This window comes from Caretta caretta, chromosome 3, assembly GCF_965140235.1.
Source record: "Caretta caretta isolate rCarCar2 chromosome 3, rCarCar1.hap1, whole genome shotgun sequence".
NCBI lineage: Eukaryota > Metazoa > Chordata > Testudines > Cheloniidae > Caretta > Caretta caretta.
Window position 1 is genome coordinate 68,210,459 of NC_134208.1, and position 19,559 is coordinate 68,230,017.

Below are 19,559 nucleotides of genomic sequence, written 5' to 3' on the forward strand. Positions count from 1 at the left end.
TTAATGGAATGAAAGAGTTGATTTTTATATCAATATAGATAGATACTGAGATGCATGTGACAGCTTGCATGACACATGTTAGTGTTTATAATACCAGTCACTAATACCTTAAAACATAGGAGCCCGAAGTTAGGCTCCAAAATCCTTATAGAGGTTCCTAAATAAGAGACCTGACTTTCACAAATCCTCAGCACCCAGCAGTATCAACTGAAGCTGATGAGTGCTGCTGGGTGCTCAACACTTTTCAAAATTAGGTTTAAAATTTATATAAGACTTTTTTTTTTTTTTTTTGAAAATTGGCCCCCAAAAGTATATTTGAACTCCACATCTAACTTTGAATGGCAATCAGAGTTAATGTAGCTTTTTCTTGGCTACTTTGTCTTCTCTTTAATTGAGAGTTTTGGCCTCTTCCTTATTAAATGGGCAGACTTCTATGGCCAATAAAACCTGCCTAGAGAAATGAAAATAAGGAGTTGCATAACTTCTAATATAAATTATTTGGTTACTGATCTTTGTTTCAAATTAACTAGTGATGGAATTAAGCAGAAACATTTCATTTCCACTGAAGAAGATTCCTCAGTCTGCTTAAGGAACATAGGAATTGCCATGATGCATCTAGTCCAGTATCCCACCAACCTTTTGTTGGCCACTAGTGTAGGGGATTGGGTGGGCTCCTTTACTCTCTGCTGATCCCCAGCTTCCAGAATACTCCCCTGTGGCTACGGGCAACCAGTGTAAATCAGATCAGGTTTTAGGCCTTTGTCTCTTCATCTTTGAGCTACACAAAGCACTCCTTGGCCAAAGTACCCGTTACATCTTCCCTCAATCGTCCCATCTCTTGCCCAGATCTTGTCACTTTCCCTCAGTCTCACTCGCCAAACCTCTTGTTTTTGCTGCTTTTCTCTGAACTCCCTCCAGTCTGTTTGAAGTGTAGTGTCAGAACTGAACACAGTATCCCAATAAGGCCTAGCCAGCACTCAATCGTTACTTCAGTTGTTTTTACATGTGACACTCCTCTATCGGTATCACTCATTCTTAGTATTTACTCGTTTTTGTGACAAAACTGCCCAGGCAATGCATTCAATCTTGCACAACATCCTTTTGTAGTATTTACACACAGCTTTCTCTGTGTGTATTAGGCATATTAGTTTACATTCACCTTTAGTGAATCTCATTTTTTTATGGTAATCCATTTTTCCAGTATATTAACATCATATCCTATTATAATCCTATTTGCCAAAGTATTTGTGATACTTATCAGCTTTGTATCATCTACAGATTTAACAGTCTCTAAACCATTAAGGGGAATACTGAATAGCGTGGACTCAGAATGAACTCTGTATACACTTTAGACATCACCTCTCAATGTCACACTGAACAATTAATTACTCCCAGGTTATTTTTGTTTTAAATCAAATTGTGACATCATTTTATAGTACTCTTATCTAACCCTGTTTCTCTAATTTCCCATGAAGATGTCCTGTGCAATTAGGTCAAATGGCTGCTGTTATGTTACACTCACTCAAATGGGTGCAGCTGTCATTGGAATCAGTAGGAGCTGTCTATGTGTGAGTACCATTTTCTCTAAGGAATTTGCTACATTTTCTTTACCTAATAAGCTTGTTATCATATCAAATAAAGAAGCTTATTGTGCCAGAGTACCTTCTCTGCTAGCCTCTGAGTTTGAAGCTGAAGATCTGGCTTTGAATGATCACTAGACTTGTTCTCTATCACAGAGCCCACAAAGAGCTGGAAATCAGCAACTGGCCTAGAGAAAGACATAAAAAAACAGAGCTTGCTGTTACTAAAATCTATTGAAATGCTGGGGAAATTTACTAAATGTTAATAATCCATTTTTGTAGGGAATAATTCCATTTAGGCATTCACTCAAAGCCTTCATGTCAAAAAACAAAAGAGCATCAAACATGTTTTGCCTGTTCCCAATATCCTCTGAGAAGAACCACAAGAGCACATCACAATTTCATCTGAGTAATAATGGAACTTTTAACAGATTTTTTCCAATAACCACTTGTAAATTTCAGTATCTGCTAAAAAGGAATATCAATATTGATTAGGCAGACCAGTGAAAAGGTAAATGATACTGGAGACAATTGTTGACGACTGTGCGTAACCCACACAAGCATAAAGTGTATGAGGCTTCTCCTGTTCAATTTAAAGGAGAATGTTCAGTTTTGTCCTATCTATGGTGTCTGAAAGATACTGGCTAAGGAAAAATATTCAATAATGCAATCACACAGCCTGTAGAAAAATATTACTTCCCTAAAACTTTTCAGAATGTCTGTGATTTTTAGTGGTTTTCAAAAGCCAAGTCTAATAAGCAAACAATATTTCATGAGTGTATGTGAGACAGACAACCAGTCTTGAGGAAATTATCTAGATTCCCAATGATATCGTAGGATGGAAAATGCAGTTGTGTTAGCATTTTTCGATTACCTCACGCTCGTGGAGTATAAAAGGTGTTAAGGCAAAGACTACTTACAGAACAGCTGGAGTATAGGTGCAATTAGTTGGTTAGCTAGTTTAAAGGAATCCTTTTTCCTTTGTCAGGAGAACTATCTTGAGTACAGGTTAAGGAAATGGTGGTAGACTCCCCCATTCCAACTGCTATGCTGTATGCCATGTGCTTGTGGTTTACAGTCCTCCGCTCCAGCAGCGGCTCCATTTTGGTGATTCTGTTTTTATTTAGGGCTTGATACTATAAACATTATCGCAGTAGGGCTCTGATCCAGCAAAATACTTAAACATATGGTTAACTTTAAGCATGTGAATTGTCCTATTGACATCAATAAGACTACTCACTTCTATGCCAGATAGTAGGCATTTGTAGGATAAAGAATGAATGATACTATTGAACACGTGCCTGGCTACAGAAAAGCCCAACCTACTGTGATGCATAGATAAATGTTGTACAATTAATTATTTTTTCATTTTCCCCCTAATTACTATATTCACTTTGTATACAATTTGAGGGCATAACACTTGTAATAAAATCCAATTTACTTTTTGCATCTCTCAGACAGGAGAATGAAAATCAATATGAATGTTACTTTTATTTCTAATCAGTTTCACTTACAGATTTTTAGTGCTGTAATATTTGCATTTCAGGCACTACAATGGGATATTTATTTCAATTGCATTTTTAAGTATCAGAAGTGATTCTGTTGGTTCTGAGATTTCATAAGTTTGTTTTAAAAAAAATTAAATGGTGAGCCAGATTTAAGTTAAACGTCCCTCTAAAACTGACTGGGATTTAAATATACACTAATTTTCATATTAGCCAGTACTGTTTGATTTTCTGTATTCGTATTTCCCTAAAAGTTCACTGAGATCTTATAGTATTAAGCACCACACAAAAAAATTATTTTATTAGAACATAAAATGTAAACACTTTACCGTTTTTTGGAGACAGGAAGTGCAGATATGGACTTTATCAAATTTTCTGGTGGCAGGTTCAAAACCCTTGAAAGCTAGATTTGAAACAGATCAAAACTATAATAAGAGATTTTCAGTGAAGTTATTCCCTCTTTAGGCTCCAATGCAGATGTGACATACATTTTTATAAATTTATTACCATCCAGACTGGTGGCAAAAATGTTAGCTGAAGCTATTTTAAGATCAGTTTTTAAAAATGTGTTACAAACACAGTCAATGAAAAAATATAAAGGGCACTTTAGAGAAAGCTGTACTAATCAAAATTTGCAGCTCTAAACCTCTTTTATTTGTAGAAGGAAGGCTGCAGAGACCTGTTTATTGGAATGGAAAAGATAAATTTTATTTTAATATAAACTATTTATTGCATGGAAGATGAATGATGATCAATTGCTGTCCCAATTTAAGATCTCTTTCATGAGGGTAACTGAATAAGTGGTATCTTCAGTCATACTGGGTTATGTTTAATCCTAGTGGAAGCAGATGCAATTCTAATGAAGTCAATGGAGCTTCATCTACGAAGAATGGCCCATGGTGTGAAGTTCCCTGCAAAAAACATGCCAACCAACAGTGGCTCAGAAAAGTAGTAGACACAATTCGGGAAGTTAATTCATTAGAAAATCAGATTCCTTTTGTTAAAACAAAATCCTAAAAATAGAGAATATTTTTGGTAATAATCATTTAACAATGTTAAATGGAAAACAACCCCCCTCCAGTTTGCCTCACAGTGAAGTATGAGCAAAACTGACAGAACACTTAAATTTACTCCAGGTCATTAAGAAAACATTATGTTGGGGAAAAAAGAAGAGATGAATAAGGTACTTCAATATTAGGATTTTTTAATTCTATTCCTAACATCCAGTTCCTGGGTCTAGCCACTGGACTTATTGTACCCCAGTCAAATGCAGCTCAGAGGTAGTAACAGAGTCTGAGAGATTAATATTAACACTTTAAAAGCCTTTGGGAAATCAGGTGACAGTAGATTTCATTTTTAAAGCCCTAAATGGACCTCTCCAATCTTCCTCACTGTTCTTGTTCCTTTCTCTCTACTCTGTTGCCTGCTAATTCTGCTTTTTTAACATCAGCCTGTTCTCTCTTCTCACACAAAAACCAGAGCTTGTCTCCCGCTGTTCTGAGTAGCCCTCCAATATCTTAATTTTATCAACTTTGCATCTCTTTACACATCTCATATTAAATCATGTGCTTGAGTTATACTTTTGAAATTTAGTACATTCTTTCTTCACTATAATTACAGAGAGGAAAAAAAAAAAAGATGGGAGCAGACATTCTCTAATAGCCACTTCCTCCTAAAGGGTGGGTGGTTGTCTTCTAATAAATATGAACTGCTTTGTTATACTATATTGTATCACCTTGTACAGTATGGCAGTGCAAGATACTGTGTTTATGGTATTATAGAAATGTAGTGTTGAGTGAATTTTTCAAGCACTTACTAGCCTGAAAACTGAATGTGCTAGCCAAGGTGAAAAATCCATGTCACCATATCCCTGAGACCACACTCCCTGTAAATTAAAGGATTAAACAGTTTATTGTGTGTTTGCTACATTTAATTTTAATACATCAATCAACTTTTTAAAAGTTACTTACTAAGGGATTCTCTACATGGGGAATTATTCCAGAATAACTATTCCTGATCCACTTCCAAAATGGTACTTTCATTCTGGAATAAGTGTGTCCACAAATGGCGTTGAGAAATAGTTAATCCACATTAAATTCCGCCCCCCCACCTTATTCCGTACTAGCTTTGATATGTAGACAAACACTAACTCAGTTTTGCTTTTGTTTCATATTTTCTCTTCCTGGCATCGCTCCATGTTCCCCTCTCTTCTTTCCTACAATAGCTTTTCCTGTGTTGTTTACAGAGACTTTTCCTTTCTTTCTCCCTCCCTCTGTTCTCTGAAAGCCCTAATTCTTTTTCCTAATTTATCTAGTCAATCTCTCTTACACCCCAGACTACCCACACCTTCCCTCATACAGAGGATTTAAAAGCTACCACGTACTTAACAGCCAGGGGACTAGACCAAAGGACTTCTGTAAAATGAGGGACCACACCACCCAGGGACACCACACAGAAAAGAAGCCACCACTGTCTGGACTCCTACCATGATGATAAGGATACTGGACCCTTGCTCAGAGGCTTCTTTTATTATAGCCCCCTTCACATGACCCGGATCTGTTACAAGGTCACGGCAAATGACAGGGGACAACATTAGGGTTGCCAGTTTTAGTTGGACATATTCCTAGAGGTTTCAACACATGACATAATCTTTAATTCCTGGAGACTCCCAGGGCAATCCTGGAAGTCTGATAACCCTCGACAGCATCCACTGATGTAGGATTCATACAAGGTTTATGTGCTTGGCAACATTCAGGGCACACCCGGAGTGTTGTGCTGGACCTGTGCACACACAGCTCCTTTCAAGGGCATCAACCTTGGAATCTCGCCCAGATGACATGAACCGTGGGAAGCCTCCCAGGACTGGGCTCAAGGCCCGAGAGCAAGGAATGCGGTAGATAGAAACTGGTAAATAAGAATGTTAAACAAAGCCAGTGTATTCCTTTTATCTGTTGGAGAATGTAATGCGCGGGGGGAGAGAAAGAATAAAGGGGAAGGTGGAAAGCAGACAGGCAGAAGCCTGTTAGCAGACCAGCCGTTTGCTTGCTAAAAGCTGTGTTCTGTCTTGTCATTGAATCGCCACACACTGATTCAAGTGGTTATGATTACTTTTTAAAAAAAATAAATTATGACATAACATGATACCAGCCAAAACTGATCACCACAAACTAATCTGTCTCTGAATAACAATGGCCTTATAATCACAAAGCCACTTCTTGGTCTCAATGTAGTTTCTTCTTCTGTGGCCCACTCAGTTGCCAAGGAAGAGCTTCCATCTGGAACCTGTATTTGCTGTCCTTAGTGGTTTTCAATGCCAGTGACTGGGTGAGCATGAGTTACTTTTGTCAACAGCACTCCAGATGTCCTCAAGAAAAGGAGAGTCAATGTTCTTGGTTTTCTTTCAAGATCATCCATTCCCATTTTAGAACGGACTCTCATACATAGTTTGAGATATGACATTGGTGCAGCTAGTAAAACTGTTATAGTGAGTCGATGGTCAGAAGGTGAAGCACAAAGTAGAACCGGTCTATCTAGGTGTGACCTTAGACCACACACTGAGTTACCATGCCCACCTGAAGAAGACAGCAGCTAAAGTTAAGATGCGCAATAATCTTCTTAGCAAACTGACAGGTTCGTCATGGGGTACTCGTGCTACAACTTTGCAGACGTCAGCTCTTCCACCTCATATTCGGTGGCGGAGTACTGCGCACCAGTTTGGAGTTGATTGTCACACACCAAACTGGTGGATACACAGTTACTTGCCACCATGCTTATCATCTCCGGCACCCTGCGTCTGATTCCACTCCCATGGCTTCCAGTTCTGAGCAATATTGCTCCTCCTCATATCAGACGAGTGGTTGCCACTGGCAAGTTACTGGAGAAAATAAGTGCCAACTCAAGCCTACTGCTCCACAATGACCTTTTTAAACCACCAGCTGCACGTTTGCCATCATGTCGCCCATTATGTCTCATCCGCCACGCCAGGATGTTAGGGCGGAAACACTCTGGTGAGAGGAATGGAATCTGTTATAATCCCCAACCAGTCCCTCATCACCAATCCCACAATTTGCCCACCTGGTTTTGACCTGCCCTGTCACCAATGGTCCCTGTTGAACAGGTTCCAGACTGGGAAAGATCTCTGTGCAGCCAACCAGTATCGCTGGGGCTTTCGTGACAGCCCTTTGTGCAGCTGCAGTGCAACACAGACGATGACGCATATTGTCAATGAAAGCCTGCTGACGAGGTTCAGTGGTGGCCTAGAAGAACTGCATCACGCCACTGAAGATGCCATCGCTTGGCTAGACAACTATGCACTCGCTAAATAAAAGTGAGTGTATGCCAATCTGTATGGTTACTAAGGCTTAAGGTTACTGGTGGCAGTATGTAAGGTACGTGTAGCGACACACCACAGTAACAAGCTGCACAGCTATACACGTCAGTGAAATACTCTGGCAGCGGAGAGCTGCCTGTTGGAATTATTATTATTAAGGCTATGTTTTAGTCATGGGTATTTTTAATAAAAGTCATAGACAGGTAAACAAAAATTCACAGCCCATGACCTGTCCATGACTTGTACTATATACCCATGACTAAAACTTGGGGGCGGACGGGGTGCTGCGGGGGAAGGCCTGGGGGCACTGCAGGTGCTTGGGGAGGTGGGCCAGGGAGTGCCATGGGGGCAGGCAGCAGCGCACAGCCTGGGACCCCCGCTGGTGCTGGGGGCTCGGTGTTTGGGGCTGGCAGGCTCCCCACCCGGCTCCCCAGAAGCGACGATATCTCTCAGCTCCTAGGCAGAGGCACGGCCACGCAGCTCTGCGTGCTGCCTCCTCCCCAAGCGCCAGCTCCGCAGCTCCCATTGGCTGCAGTTTGACGGCTCCGCAGCTCCCATTTGCTGCGGTTCCCGGCCAATGGGAGCTGCAGAGCCAGCAGTTGGGGAGGAGGCAGCATGCAGAGCTGCGTGGCCATACCTTCCCCTAGGAGCCGAGGGATGTCATCACTTCCAGGGAGCCCTCCCCCACCACGAGGTAAGCACTGCTCAGAGCCCTCACCCCCTCCCACACCCCAACCCCCACCCAAACTCCTGCTGCTGCTGGGGGACAGGGGCCCAAGACTGCCCCAGCACCAGTCGGTGCTGTTGGCCCGAGGGCTTCCCAAGCCGCTCAGGAGGCCTGGGCCAGCCACACTGGCCACTACAGAAGTCATGGAAAGTCACAGAAAGTGACTTGTGTGACAAACTCGCAGATTTCATTATTATTAATACAGGGTATCACCACAACATCAATGTAACCATAAGTACCTTTATTAAATTCAAAGGCTGAATGGTATTTATCCAAATGTGCCTTAAATGCCTAAGCAATAATTACAACTGTACAGTAGCATGAAGTTATAAGAATTGATCACCTACTTATAACAGGACTGGACCTGGGTGCTCAAACCTATGTTGGCTAGCTCCAACTGGACAGCTGGTACTAGCAAGGAACTTTGAAGACTTTATCCTTTTATACCTTAGTATGGGAACCTACATGACTATGATCACGGTTTCTTGAATTCCTTTCTTTGTTAAAATCAGTCAGAATCATCTTGATAATTGGGGGTTTTCTTCAAAGAGTTTTCTCCTATCTTATCAGTTACCTTCCAGGTCGTTTTTCCAATGAAGCCACATTCCAAGCCCAGTATTTTCAATTAATCACAGCACCTTTCAAGGCCTTCCCACGACTGCTAAACAACTGCATTTTACGTAAACTGCAAAGCATATATATTATTTAGCCAAACTTATTAAATGCTTTATATACCTATCTAACCCTATACTGCTGGAACTTGTCCATGCTGCTGGAGTCTTTCACAGTGGCAGGGAAAGGCTCTAGCAGCCTGCTGGGGCTACTTTTCCTTCTGCCAGAGCCTTCCTCTGCAGCAGGGTACGACTCCATCAGAGGGACACTATTCTGCTAAAAAATAGCAGTGTAGATGGGGGAGGCACTGCTTGGGCACACAGAGTTGTATTGGGGTTCATACCCTAAGGGTTCTGGTGTATCTTTACTCACCTAAGCAGTGCCTCACCATATAACACTGTGATTTATACCCATACTGGGAAGTTGGGGCATGCAGTATATATACTCTACACACTGCTGTAAGAAGTGTGTGGTGTACATGTAACCTTAGGGTACTAGTAACTGAAAACCTATACTGATGCACAGGTGTAGTCAGTAAAGTCATGTGTGTAAAAAGCCCAAAATGGCTGAGAACTTTCACACTGGACAGTAACAGACCGCAAATTCCAATGGTGGTTGAACCTGGTGATATTTCTAAACAAAAAGAGCTCTCAGGTATGCTTGTAGTTGTTTCCATTGCCTCACACTGACTGTTCAGACACTTTAGGTTTTAGAGTGACACTCCTGGAATCTTACACATGGTGCATTTGAAGGTTCATCCCCACTCCTCTGTGGAGTGAAAGAAAGGAGGAGCCCGTGGGTTGTTCTCTGCTCTCATCCCAGAACCACCTGACCATTGCAGCAAGAGAGTAGCAGGCCAGAGCACACAGTGGAACAGCATACACCTGACAATTTCACTTCTGCCTTTAGGGACCGGAACAATAGCAGTGTATCTGACCAGTCTCAGGGCTTCATCTATGTGAAAAAAATCACCCCGGTTTAACTGAAACCGGTGCAAACGCCTAGTAGGTGCTCTTATTTAGGTTTAAGAGCATCTTTTTGAGGTTTAAACAGATTCCTTTAATCAGTTTAAAATAAACTGAAATATTGGATAATGGACTCTTCAGTCTAGAAAACTGGCTGGAAGTTGAAGCGTGACAAATTCAACGTGGAAGTAAGGGATACGTGTTCTAACAGCGAGGCGAGGGTAAGTAACCAATGCACCAGTTTACCAAGGGTGGCAGGCAGGGCATTTCTCCACCGCCACCCATTTCCAGCGCAAGACAGGCTGTTCTGCTAACGGCGAGGCTGGAGCTCCCGAGGAACGAACCCGGGGAAGTTGCGCGGCCGGCGCCAGGCAGGGGGTGGGACAGAAGATCACACTGGCCCCCGACACGTGAACGGTTCAAACCGGACTCGGAGTGTCCGCGCGGCTGCTTGCGCCCGTCGGGCCCCCGGGCTGCCTGGCAGCGCGGACTCAGGTACCCGCACAGCCCTGCCCCGGGGGTGAGGGGACAGGGCCAAAGGGGAGTCTGGGAGCCGGGGGTTCGAGCGCGAGGGGTGGGGGACGGACACCCGGCCGGTCCCGACCACAGGGACCCCGGGGCGGGGGTGGGCCGTGTGCAGCGGCAGGGGGAGTCTCTGCGCAGGGGACACGCTACCTGAGCGGCGATGCTCCTCCGAAAGGGACAAGCCGCCATGGCTCACGTCGAACCAGCCGCGCGTGCACCCCCGTCGCCCAACCGCGCGTGGACTAGCCCAGCGGGGAGGAGCCGTTCCTTCCCGTTGCTGCTGAAGGGGCGGTGGCCTGTACAACCCTCGGGGGTGTCAGGAGCTTTCCCCTCCCCCGCGCCGGTGTTTGAGCCGCGCCGCTCGCGGGGCGGAGCCGCAGGGGATGGACCATCCCATCCCATCCCATTGTGTAAAGGGGGGGGAAGTAGTTTCCGAGTTCACTCTGCGACTGGAGGAAGAGAACTCGCCCTGTTGTCGGCGATTTGCGCATGCGCCCGTAGCTTCTCGCGCGCGCGCTGGAGTGGGCTGAGGTGCTGTTGCCGTGGGAGCGCGTGGGGGCAGAATGAGCACGAGCTCCGTCTCCAAGGTGGGTGGGAGAAGAGTCGCTGCGCCCCCCGCCCGCCCCGTGGCACCCCGCTGGCCCGCGCGCTGGGGCCCTGTTTGGTAGCTCAGCCCGCGCGTCCGGCGGCCTAGTCCGTGGTGTCCGGGCGGCTCCCGCGCCGCGCTCTGTGCCGACGGGGGGGACACGGGTCCGCTCCCCGGCTGTCCGCCCAGGGTGCTGGGGGGGCTCCCCCCACGGGAGCCCCGCCAGTTGGCGCGGAAGGATGGAACCTGGAGTGGAGCCCCCCCCCCCGGCAAGGACGTGGGGCTGGAGAAGAGCCCGTTGTCCTGTGGGGCTGCTGGCCCGACCCTGGGTGGGTAAGAAGCAGGTGGTACAGCGGGGAGGTGGGGCACGTGTGCACGCAGGAGGGGCAGGCGGTTTGTGTATCCCCATCCCCTAGGGATCCCTCTCCCCGTACAGTCCCCGGGGCCACCTTCACCGTCAGTGCAGGAGCGAGCTGTGTTGATTCCCTTTGTTAGGGCTGTTTACAGCAGCCTTGCATTTGGTTTTCCCTTGTTCTGTAAATACATATACTGCGGCTCCAGACGCACCCACAGGGGCCGGCCAGCTTGTCTTCCAGACATCTAAGCACGTGCAGAACTTTATTCACACGACTAAAGTTAAATAAGTGCTGGCAGGATCTGGCCCTGACACCCAGCAATAGTGGTGTGCCATATATAACAGAGAAGATATGTACAGGGAGGAGCCGGATAGAGACCATGGGGATATGTAATTTTTATTTTGCTACAGAAGTGTGATTAATATACTGCCCTGCTGTTGTGTCATGTACATTGTTTTAGACTGTGCAGAGGTAGTGGGTGATATTAGAGTGAGAGAGATTTATACAGGTTTTGTAACGATGAGGAGGTGGATATGACATAGGGTAGGGGATATTATTTATTCAGTTTTATACTACAAGAACATCAGTGTGCTTTGTTAATTAGTGACACTGATAATTGAAAACATACAGACTTTTAAACTTATAAGCAACCCTACTATTGATAAAAACGCCTGTGACCGACAACCAACAGTTAAGAGAAATCAGAATAAGAATAAAAATAAAAGCAAAATAGTGTTCAGCCAAAGTATGGACTGGCTACTATGATTCCTGGCTTCATCCCCACAGTTTACACTATTACAGCTCATTTTACTTGTGGATGAGGTACAGGTCCTACCTCATGCAAAAAACTTATGTGAGTACATCATTTCAGAACTCCATGCATGCCACTAACTCTTAGTTTTCTTCAAAACTGAATTTGAAGTCCTGATCCTAAGGTCTGATACCAAGTCATTTGAAGGTGGTGGAAAGACTCCTGTTGACTTAATAGGCTTTGGGCCAGGCTACTAATCTCTAATTCTCTACCTGGTCTAGAATTTGACTCTCAAAGACTACCTAACCATCCATAACCAACAAAAATCTAGCTGCTTCATGCAGACAGTGCAGCCAAAGATTAACTTTAGATATTTGGATGTTGGGGGCAGGACTTTCCAGTGCAGCCAAGCTTGACCATTATAAAAATCCAAGTCTTATTTTTTCATTAAAGCCTTCCTGCAGTATCAAAGGGGTAGCCGTGTTAGTATGGATCTGTAAAAGTGGCAAAGAGTCCTGTGGCACCTTTCAGGCTAATAGACATATTAGAGTATAAGCTTTTGTGGGTGAATACCTGGTTCATCAGATGCCTGGTATTCACCCATGAAAACTTATGCTCCAATACGTCTGTCAGTCTATAAGGTGCCACAGAACTCTTTGCCGCTTTTCTTGCGGTAAACTCCTATGACCCTAATAGATCTAGCAAGAGATGAGGGAAAAGAGAACTGGGATAGGAACAGGTGTTATCTCTCACCCCTGGTTTCTTGTCCCAATCTCCATTCCTCAGACGTCTCTGTCTCCTTTCCCAGCAAGTCCTATTCCTCATGTCAAGGTTCCTCCCCCACTCTGAACTCTAGGGTACAGATGTGGGGACCTGCATGAAAACCTCTTAAGCTTACTTTCACCAGCTTAGGTTAAAACTTCCCCAAGGTACAAATTAATTTTATTCTTTGTCCCTGGATCTCCACTGCCACCACCAAACTCTAACTGGGTTTGCTGGGAAACGTAGTTTGGACACATCTTTCCCCCCAAAATCCTCCCAACCCTTGCACCCCACTTCCTGGGAAAGGTTTGGTAAAAATCCTCACCAATTTGTATAGGTGACCACAGACCCAAACCCTTGGATCTGAGAACAATGAAAAAGCATTCAGTTTTCTTACAAGAAGACTTTTAATAGAAGTAAAGAAATCACCTCTGTAAAATCAAGATGGTAGATACCTTACAGGGTAAATAGATTCAAAACATAGAGAATCCCTCTAGGCAAAACCTTAAGTTACAAAAAAGACACACAAACAGGAATAGTCATTCTATTCAGCACAGTTCCTTTCTCAGCCATTTAAAGAAATCATAATCTAACACATACCTAGCTAGATTACTTACTAAAAGTTCTAAGACTCCATTCCTGTTCTATGCCCGGCAAAAGCAACATACAGACAGACACAGACCCTTTGTTTCTCTCCCTCCTCCCAGCTTTTGAAAGTATCTTGTCTCCTCGTTGGTCATTTTGGTCAGGTGCCAGCGAGGTTACCTTTAGCTTCTTAACCCTTTACAGGTGAGAGGATTTTTCCTCTGGCCAGGAGGGATTTTAAAGGGCTTACCCTTCCCTTTATATTTATGACACTCACCCTCCAGGCTTGTTTTGTGTCTCAGTCCCAATTTCCTGCCCCATCCCGTCTAACCAGTCCCAGGTTCCCCATCCCAGTTCTTTGTCCAATCTCTCTCTCCCCTTCCTGTCCCCACTGGCTCCCAGTCCTAGTCTCCCTCCCTGGGCACTTCATCCAATCTTAGTTTTCCCCCTACCTGGCTCCATGACTCTGTCTCTTTGTTAAGCCAGTCCCATTTCCCCGCAGACCCAGACTTCTTGTTTGATCTTAGTGTTCTCCCACTCCCTTCCCCTCCACCATTTCCCTCATTGGCTCCCAGTCTGCTTGCTCAGTAGGTTCCAGCCTTCCCTCTGCCCCCAACTCCCAGTCACAGCCTCTTTGCCCAGCCAGTCCCAGTTTCTGTCCCCCTTTCAGTCTGTTTCATCAGATGCCTTGTCAAGTCTACTCCTTTTCTTACCCCTAGTCCAGCTTTTATACCCTGTGTTTTTGAATTGGATGGCTTCCTCTTCTAGCAGCCTGGATGTCAGCAGAGCAGGCCGTTGAGAATATGTCTAACTGCAGTTTGAAACCCGTGACTGGCCTGACTTGGGCTCATATGTTTGTTTAATTGTGGTGTGTTTGGGCTGGGTCTGGGACCCAGTGAGTGGGGACAGAGCATGCTCAGTCACACTATGGAGATGGCACATATGCAGTCTGGAGGTCCACATGAGGAGCTCTGAGAAGCTCAAATGTGCTTAGTGAGACTGGAATCTTCAGAGTAATTAGCTGCTAAAATTGAAGAAGTCTTAACTAAGTATCGATGAGTTGTGATTTTTCAAAGGCTTGCAACTTGGCCAAGTTTGGGTAAATTTTCACAGGGACGGCAAAAGGCACATCCATGAAAATGCACTCTCCTGCCACATTTCAAGTCCCTGTTCCACAGCATTAGGTCACTAGAGCTATTCAATGAAAAGGTTGCCAGATTTTTCTTAAGAGGACAAAACAACATATTTTTCTGTAGCCTGGTTCTCAGAAGCAGCTAAACCATTTTAGCTGGAATTCCCCCCCCCAAAAAAATTTCAACCTGAGGCAGATACTAGCCCTGAAAAATTTCAGCCCAAATGGTAAAATTCACAAAGTTACAAGCAACTGAAAACTGAGTCTTATATTGGGAAGTGTCAGACAACCTTAATAATAGTATGTGCTCAGCCAATGATGCCTACATGGTATGTATACACTGCAGCTGTTAGCAGGCTTCCTAGCACGAGTAGATAGGTTTGTTGGCTCTGCGAAACCTCCTAACTGCTGAATTGGAATTAATTTGCAAACTGGATGCAATTAACTTAGGCTTGAATAGAGACTGGGAGTGGATGGGTCATTACACAAAGTAAAACTATTTCCCCATGTTTATTCCCACCCCCCACTATTCCTCAGATGTCAAATGCTGGAAATGGGCCACCTTGATTATCACTACAAAAGGTCGTCATCGCCGCCCCTCCCCCTCCCCCGCTCTCCTGCTGGCAATAGCTCACCTTAAGTGATCACTCTCATTACAGTGTGTATGGTCACACCCATTGTTTCATGTTCTCTGTGTATATAAATCTCCCCACTGTATTTTCCACTGAATGCATCCGATGAATCTTATGCTCAAATAAATTTGTTAGTCTCTAAGGTGCCACAAGTCCTCCTTTTCTTTTTGCGAATACAGACTAACACAGCTGTTACTCTGAAACCTGCCAGCTATGCTAGGAAAATTCATGCACATTTTTTCAGTATTGATGCATCTGCACTGATGTTACCAGTGAGGGAAACTATTGTCAGCTGAGCAGCCATTTATACCACTGTCTCATTTAATCCTGTTTATGCAAATTTTTGGAATCCCTTAATTATCCCACTGTGGACAGCGTGAGTATAGTTAGTGCTCTGAGAAGGGTTGGATGACAAAGTCTACACCCAGTTGATGACCTTTCCTACAACTTTTTAAAAGAATTTGGTGGTATAGACATACCAGTAGAGCTATATCTGCAAACCTGCTATACCTCTACTCGTATGTCATGTCAGTAACATTTTAAAACTTCTAGAATTTATAATTTAGTTCCTTATAAATTTTAATGTAAAGTTGCAATAGCACAAGTTTCAAATTGTTTTACAAAGCATCAAGTTGATTTAAATCAATGACTTAAAAAAAAAATTGTGATTTAAATCATCTTGATTAAAAGCATCCACCCAGGTTTCCAGCACTGCGAGGAAATATTTAAATTATACATGCTTTAATTGAATTTAAAATATGTTGAAATGTTGTGTTCATATTTAGTTTTTTAAACTGTTTTAAAACAAAATATAAAGTTTGGGCCGTAAGTGATTTTATTAGAAATTAAAACATTTGGTATCTGAGAGCAGGGGTGCATTTGTACATACACAAATGCATATATATTTGCATGTCTAATTTTCACTTGCAGTTACTCTAATAGTTCCTGCAAATAGTCACTTAGGCACACAGCTTGTCCGATGCATATATTCATATGTGCAATGAAAAGAAAAAAGTTCATGCTTTCCTGTCTGACATTTGAAAATTGGGCTTTTTCTAGTCATATGTATTCCATCTATTCTGGACTCACATTATTAATCAGATATCTGTTTTTACACTGCCTCTTATAATTTACCTTCTTGAGAAGTAGGGAAAGTTCTTTCACTACTGGTCAGAATCTTCTAGTCTCGGTTTAGTAATCTTTCTTTGGTTGTATAGAAGTTCCTATTTGGAAATATAGGACTTGACATACAAAATCAGACTATCTATTTTAGGTATTTCTGTACTCCCCAATACTTTAGTTTCTGAGCACCTCACAATATTTAGTGTTTTTATTGTCACAACGCCTTTGTTGGTGGGTATTATGAATTAACCCCATTTTACTGATCGGGAACTGAGGCACAAAGAGACCAAGTGACTTGTCACACAGGACATCTGTGGTGGAACAGAGAGTTGAACCTAAATCTGCCAAGTCCCAGACTAATGCCTGAACTGCTGCAGAAGCCTTCCTTTCTTGGAACTGTGATCCTTTTAATCCAGCATCCTGTTTCTTACAGTGGCCAGTACCAGATGCTTCAGTGAAAAGTGCATGCAACCATGTATTAGACAGATATAGGATAATCGGCCCTCCACATTCTCCTCCTGATCCCTAATTGTTAGAGATTGGATTAAACTCTGAAGTATGAGGTTTAATATCTCTTCCAACAGTATATGTTAGCATTAACTATTACTTTTTATCCATGTAAATATCCAATCCCTTTTTGAATCTTGCTAAGGTTTTGGACCCAACAGCATCGTTTAGCAATGAGCTCCACAGTTTATTTACAAGTTGTGTGGAAAAAATAGTTATTCTTCTTTGGTTTTGAATTTGTGATATTTTAATTTTATTGAATGCCTTCTGTTCTCCTTGTCACGTAACACAAGAACAAGAGTTCTCGATTTACCTTCTCTATATCATCCATTATTTTATGTTTCCTCTTATTCGTTTCCTTTCTAAGATACACAATTTTAATATTTTCAGTCTCTCTTTGTATGAGGTTTTTTTAATGCCCCTAATCTTTTTTTTGTTGTCCTTCTCTGAGCCCCTTTTAATTCTGCAATGTCTTCTTGAAGAGGGAGTGACCAATATTGTACCCAGTATTCTAGATGAGGGTCTATCATTGATTTATATAAATGGCATTGTGATAATTTCTGAATTATTCTCCATCCCATTCCATATGCATCCCAACATCTAGTTTGCTTTTTTGACCACTGCTGCACATTAAGCAGAGGTCTTTATTGAGATGTCTACAGTGACGCCCCAAGTCCCTCTGCTGAGTAGAAGGAATTAATTAAGATGTGTGAATAGTTATTTTACATTTATTGATGTTGAACCACTTTTGTCACCCTGTACATTCACATGTTGATGTGGTACCTCTGATGCTCCTCAGAGATCTCTCTGCCCTTGACTAACATAAATTACTTTACCTTCAAATTGTGCCATCTCATTGCTGAATCCCATGTTCTGGCTCATTAATAAATCTGTACCACGTCCAATGTTGTTTAATATAATCTTGAGGCACCCCACTGTTAGTCAGTTTTCATCAGGGCAAAAGGCTATTTTTTTCATACTTTTTTGTTACTTTGTCTCTTACCCAGTGTTACAGAGGGAATAAGAAGCCCATGACTGCTGCACACAGCTTTGTTGAGGCTATTCCCCTGAGTTCCTTTACACGGGTGATTTGTAAATGTAATCTTAAATCTATAAATATGAGGAGGAAATTCCATGTGTTAATAGGGTGGGTTCTGCTGCCTTATCAACAAATTCCAGGGTTTTTTACTTTTAATGATCACTGTGAAATTATTGAGATGTCGTGTGATTGAATTTCTGTCTTTATGTACCCTTTTCAAGATAGCCTGTGAACCTCATTATTCGTTTGCTTGCATCAATTTTATGTCAGTGTAACTTCACAGAATTTAATGGATGGTGATTTACACCAGTACCAGTGAGAGAAGACTCAGGCCCTATTTCTGCCAGTAAAGGAAAGTCTGCATCCAGTTTGGTTAAATCTGTGTATCTTCATGGTGTGGATACTCTTAAATCACAATGATCATTTAGTCTCATTTCTTGCATAACACAAGCTGTAGAATTTTGCACAGGAATTACTGTGTGAAACTCTGTGGCCTGTGGTATTCAGGAGGTCAGACTAGATAATCATGATGGTCCCTTCTAGACTTAAATTTTTTTATTTTTATTAAATCTGTTTGAGTACCTTAAATTGATTTAGCTTAATCAATATAAGGCACTCTGATTTCAGAATGTCCACACCAGGGTGTTGTAGTAATTAGACAAATCAGCTTCTAAGAGCTTGTCTACACGTACATTTTATAGCACTCTAACTTGCTGGCTCAGGGGTGTGAAAAATCACTCCCCTGAGCGCAGCAAGTCTGAGCACTTTAAAGCGCTAGTGTGGATAGGCTCCGAACACTGGGTATCCCCTTGTGGAGGTGGATTACCAGGAGCACTGGGAGAGCACTCTCCCAGCACTCATGCACGATCACACTTGCACTTCAAAACGCTGCTGCCTTCAGAGCTGGGCGCCTGGCCAACAGCGGCCACTCTCCAGCCGCCCAGCTCTGAAGGCAGCGTAGATGTGAGGGTGGCAATACCACGATCCCTGTAAAATAACCTTGTGACCCCCTGCAACTCCCTTTTGGGTCAGGACCCCCAATCTGAGAAACTCTGGTCTTGCCTGTGAAATTGGTATAGTATAGCATAAAAGCACACAAAAGACCAGATTTCATGGGGGGAAGACTAGATTTCATGGTCCATGATGCATTTTTCATGGCCGTGAATTTGGTAGGGCCCTAAGTATTAGCCATAGCGGGAAACTTTTTAAAATTATTTTCCAGCTATAGGCAGAGCCTGTGTCTTTTATAATCTATGAATGAAAGCTTCAGGTTTTGTATTTTTTCTTTACTCTACTCTGAGACATGCTTTACCTGCTTTCATTTTGTCTTAAAGTATCTGCATTGTTTCCTGTTGTGTTCTATGTTACTTCTTGAGAGAAGAAGTGTGAAGAAATGGGGGTGAGAGAGGAATTGTTTTCAGATCTAGATTCTGGGAGTCTTCATAGATCCCTCCACACCCATGAGTTTTTCTTTTGTGGTAAAGCAAAGTTTTAGTTATACCGATGAATTCTTTGTATTTTAAAAAGCTTCTATCATTTTTTATAAAGAATGTAGTTTTAGGAAGCAAGATGAGTTAGTACTTAGTATTTGTGTCTTTGTGGTTTACTACCTGAGCCTTGTTGATGATTTGTTCTGTTGTATATTTTTTCTGCTACAGTGATCAACAGTGTAATAGTTAGTAGTATTGACATTTAAATGCCATCTTTAGGTTTTGGAGTTAACTCAGTGAGACAAATAGAGCAGAACTGTTGTTTCAGGTTTTCTGTAGACGCAGGAAGACAACATTGAATACACGTTTTCAAGGTTGTCTTCACAATGTTGAGCTAGAAACATAGGGTATGT

General features: G+C 42.9%; 2 protein-coding genes across 5 annotated transcripts in view; one reads left to right on the top strand and one right to left on the bottom strand.

The window, feature by feature from the left end:
- Positions 1–10,650, bottom strand: part of RARS2 (arginyl-tRNA synthetase 2, mitochondrial) — a 56,727-nt gene extending 46,077 nt beyond the window's left edge. For both annotated transcript variants that reach the window (XM_048845054.2, XM_048845053.2), the window contains exons 1-3: positions 10,395–10,650; positions 3,415–3,488; positions 1,663–1,768 (exon numbers count right to left, since the gene is read on the bottom strand). In XM_048845054.2, the coding sequence (XP_048701011.2) occupies positions 1,663–1,768; positions 3,415–3,488; positions 10,395–10,433 (219 nt within the window). In that variant the 5' untranslated portion in view covers positions 10,434–10,650. The remainder of the gene's footprint in view (positions 1–1,662; positions 1,769–3,414; positions 3,489–10,394) is intronic.
- Positions 10,651–10,681: 31 nt separating this feature from the next.
- The window catches only part of ORC3 (origin recognition complex subunit 3), a 75,554-nt gene continuing 66,676 nt past the window's right edge, over positions 10,682–19,559 (top strand). For 2 of the 3 annotated variants that reach the window (XM_048845039.2, XM_048845040.2), the window contains exon 1: positions 10,686–10,831. In XM_048845039.2, coding sequence (XP_048700996.2) covers positions 10,808–10,831 — 24 coding nt within the window. In that variant the 5' untranslated portion in view covers positions 10,686–10,807. Of the gene's footprint in view, positions 10,832–19,559 lie in introns of all 3 variants that reach the window. The other variant, XR_007355903.2, reaches the window with a different exon arrangement.